The sequence below is a fragment of the Lactuca virosa genome, chromosome 3 (genome assembly GCF_052849685.1).
Source record: "Lactuca virosa cultivar CGN04683 chromosome 3, Lactuca_virosa_CGN04683_v6, whole genome shotgun sequence".
Classification (NCBI taxonomy): Eukaryota; Viridiplantae; Streptophyta; class Magnoliopsida; order Asterales; family Asteraceae; genus Lactuca; species Lactuca virosa.
The window spans coordinates 411,680,791-411,684,591 of record NC_136428.1 but is presented as its reverse complement, the minus strand read 5'-3'; the positions used below and the strand labels follow the sequence as shown (position 1 = coordinate 411,684,591).

The 3,801-nt window shown below is 36.6% G+C and overlaps 1 protein-coding gene across 1 annotated transcript; it reads right to left on the bottom strand.

Annotated features, from left to right (window-relative positions):
* Positions 1 to 702: 702 nt before the first annotated feature.
* Positions 703 to 2,099, bottom strand: LOC145167795 (delta(12)-fatty-acid desaturase FAD2-like). Its single transcript, XM_079087042.1, has one exon. It carries the CDS (start codon positions 1,999 to 2,001, stop codon positions 856 to 858), a length of 1,146 nt encoding a protein of 381 aa, XP_078943168.1. The 5' UTR covers positions 2,002 to 2,099; the 3' UTR covers positions 703 to 855.
* Between the last annotated feature and the right edge of the window lie 1,702 nt (positions 2,100 to 3,801).

The window sequence follows — 3,801 nt, the reverse complement described above, 5'->3', positions numbered from 1 at the left end:
ATCGTTGGTTAACGCACTCTAAACCCATCTAAGGCCCATTAAGTAGAAAATAAATCGTGAGGATGTGTGTCATGTGTGATATACTTATGTCATTTTTTCTAAACCCATTTCAAGCCCATTAGGTGGAGTATCAAATAGTAACGAGTCTACAAATAACAACAACGATAATTTTTTTAATTGTTAATAGCCATTAGGAACGAGTCTTCAAATAACATCAACATGACAAAAATTTATTTATCGATAAATAGAGATGAGTCCGCATATATCAATACGGTCAAACTTTTCAATTCCAACATTTTCAGTAAAACATTATTTATTTATTTATTTACATCATTTCTTTTTTAAACATTTTCCCCATAATATAATTATATAAGGTCAATAAATAGTTGTTTTTGGACTAGCCAAATAAGGCTTAGCTATCATACTACCACAAGAGTCAACTTGAACAACTCAACTTTGACCCGATTTTAAATTCCGGTCTTTTTGGGCTATACATACATTTTAACAAAAAAAAAAAAAAAAATTATCCAAGACTAACCGGAGATGCTTCAAAGAATTTATATATTTAATATGTAAAGGAATTTATATATAAATAAATAATAACGGTTGTAAGTTAAAGTTTCAAAGAAAATAGATATAAAAAGGTATTATATAGATGTTAAATAGTTAAAAACTTCTTATTGTTATAAGTACAATGGAAACTGTAATTTTAAAGTAGACATTTATTCATAAATACTTTGCAACGTTGAACTTCAAATCTACACCAACGCTATTGGCGTAAGGAATACATTTTAAAAGCTTAGTGCGAATGCAGTAGGAATTAGCCAGAATTAAGGAAAGAGAATTACAAAAAAATTACATCTTATTGTTAAACCAATAGACACCTTTGCTGTTGTCGTCACCTTCATCAGCCTCAACAAAGAAACACTCCGTAGCTTCTCTCCACATTGCTTTAACTATGGGGGTGTCGTCATACTGATAGTATTCCCCTAAGATGGGTTTGATTGCATTTGTGGCCTCCATGGCATTATAATGAGGAATAGTACTGAACATATGGTGGGTGACATGTGTATCCGTGATGTGGTGAAGAACTGTGTTCAAAACACCGTAATCCCTATCAACGGTTGACAAAGCTCCTCTCAACCAGTTCCACTCAGTGGAGTCGTAATGGGGAAGTGATGCGTGAGTGTGATGCAACCAAGTGATGACGACGAGAAATCCATACACGATAACCAAAGGAGCAAAGTAGACCAACACTAACCATGTCAACCCTTGTGCTAAGGCCATTTTGTAGAGGCCAAAACTTACTACAAGAAGTCCAATATCTGTTAGGAGGATTTGGAGTCGCTCGCGATCACTGTAAATAGGACTTTTTGGGTCGAAATGGTTGGCAAATTTCTCGTACTTTCGTCCAGAAACATTGAAACAAACGTACAAGAGCCAGCCTACAGTGCATAAAATCACGAGCCTAAAGAGACGACCAGGTGGAGTGTTGAGCAGTCTGGCAAAAGAATTTAAGCTCGATTTCTTTTTGGGGACAAAAGATTCATCGTGCTCAAGTGAAGCAGTGTTAGAATGATGACGACGATGACTGTATTTCCAAGAGAAATAAGGAGCAAGGAGACTAGTGTGTAGAAAATAACCGATGGTGTCATTTAACCATGTGTAGTCACTAAACGCTTGATGGCCACATTCATGGCCAATGACCCACAAACCCATTTGGACACAACCTTGAAGGATCCAATAAACGACCCACGCTACATAAGAAAGAGGGGTTGGAAGGTGGATGATGTAGGTGGAGGCAACGTAGTAAAAGAAGAAGGAAAAAAAGAGATCAACCAAAAGGTAAGATGAAGATCGGAGTAGGGATCGATTGAAACAGTGTGGTGGTATAGATTTTTTTATATCGGAAAGCGTGAAAGGTGGCTTTGAAGATGGAGCTCGTTTAACAACTTTATTCCCGGAGTTATCTCTCTGGGTTGCACGCCCACCGGAACCCATACTTCAATTGATATTAAACAACTTTTTCAGTTTGATTTTTGAAGAAGCTAATTGTATAAAAACTCTCTGAGATATTGCAAGGCCTCTCTGGTGATCTAGAATGGTTACTTACTTTAGGCATATATATATATATATATCGATAGATATGGAAAAATATTTAATTAATCTAATGAGCCAGATTTGAGCCGCCACATGCGACTTAGGAGTTGCTGGATAGTCAATATGGGTAGTCTTGGTGCTTGCGAAGAAGTTACGGAAATACGCAAGTCTCAACTTTGGTTTAAGAGTAAATTACAATTTTGGTCCTTGAATACAGCTTATTTTTATAGTTTTGATGCCAAAAGTTTTCTTTCTCACTTTTGGTCCTTATTATGAAATATCGATTTTGGTCCAAATCCCAATGTAGAAGACAACATTTCCCTTTCTAATAATAATAAAAAAAAACTATCATCTCTACACTTGTTGATACAAAGAAGAAATAACCAAAATAAAGGCTACAAAAAAGAAGCGACCAGAGCAGGGTTATCTGTAATCTTCAATATACAGTTGTCATGTCCAATTAATACACTAGTAATCTTTTGAAAGCTGACAGCCACCTTTATGTACTTTAAAGTTTATTTTTTGGAAACGACAAATATATTAATAATAAGACCCACGCTTAGCAAGTAACTAAAACGTGAGGTGTGAAGAGTTACAAAATTGAGAATTACACATGAAAATGGTTAAAAGGGGAAACACACCAATCTGCCCAACTGCCACAACCGACTGAACTTCTATGCTTAAACCAAACATACGACTGTGTAACAACACAGTCAACAGTCTTCAAAGGAGTGGGGCGTAAGTTTTTGAACACCTTATTGTTCCTTTCCAGTCAGATATGCCAGAACAGTAACAAAAAATGGATGATGGAAGTTAAGATCAACCGTTTCCAAGGACAATTACCCCAAGTGGCTGCAAAATTATATATTTCAGATACGGATGAAAATTGTCTTTTAGAAACACGAAACCATGTCAAAATCCATTCCCAAGCTTCATGCGCCAAGATACATCGAATAAGGAGGTGATCTTCAGATCCCGGTTCTACTTTACACAATGGACATAGTCTGGATTGGACATTTATGCCCTTACACATCAAATTGCTAGCCACTGGCAGCCTTCCTAATGCAGCTCTCCAAACGAAACATATGATTTTGACTGGTACCTCTTTTAAATCGCAGATTACCACACAGTTTGGTGTGGGCGTTCTCGAGTAAAGCATTCTTCTTAGTACGCCAATTGAATACCTACCATAAGAATTATGATTGAATCGGAAACCTATCTCTGATGCTGTCATATTTTTCGACATGATAATGAAGCATAAGTTTGATAAGTCTTGTTGAAGATTCGTATCTTTTAATTGGCTTTTCCAATTCCATGTGAAATTCGAATTGGAAACTCGCTCACTGACAAAGCAATTCTTCCTAAATTCCAAGTCATGTAAATAGGGAAAATGATTTTTTAAGGTAAAGTCACCACACCACCTGTCTTTCCAGAATAAGATGTTGATCTTAGAGCTTGGGATTAGGGAGAAAAGTGTGTCCTGATCGATATGATGATCATTAAGACATGTGATGGATTTCGATATGTTGCTCCACGCTCTAGGATTTGATTTCTTGGCAATATAATCAGTCGGTTTCCTCATTAGATTGTGTATACTAACAATACAATCCCGCCATAAATTTCCAGTTTCTACTTTGAGCCGCCACCACCACTTGGTGAGTAGGGCTAAATTTTGTGCTTTCAAAGTTCCGACTCCCAAAC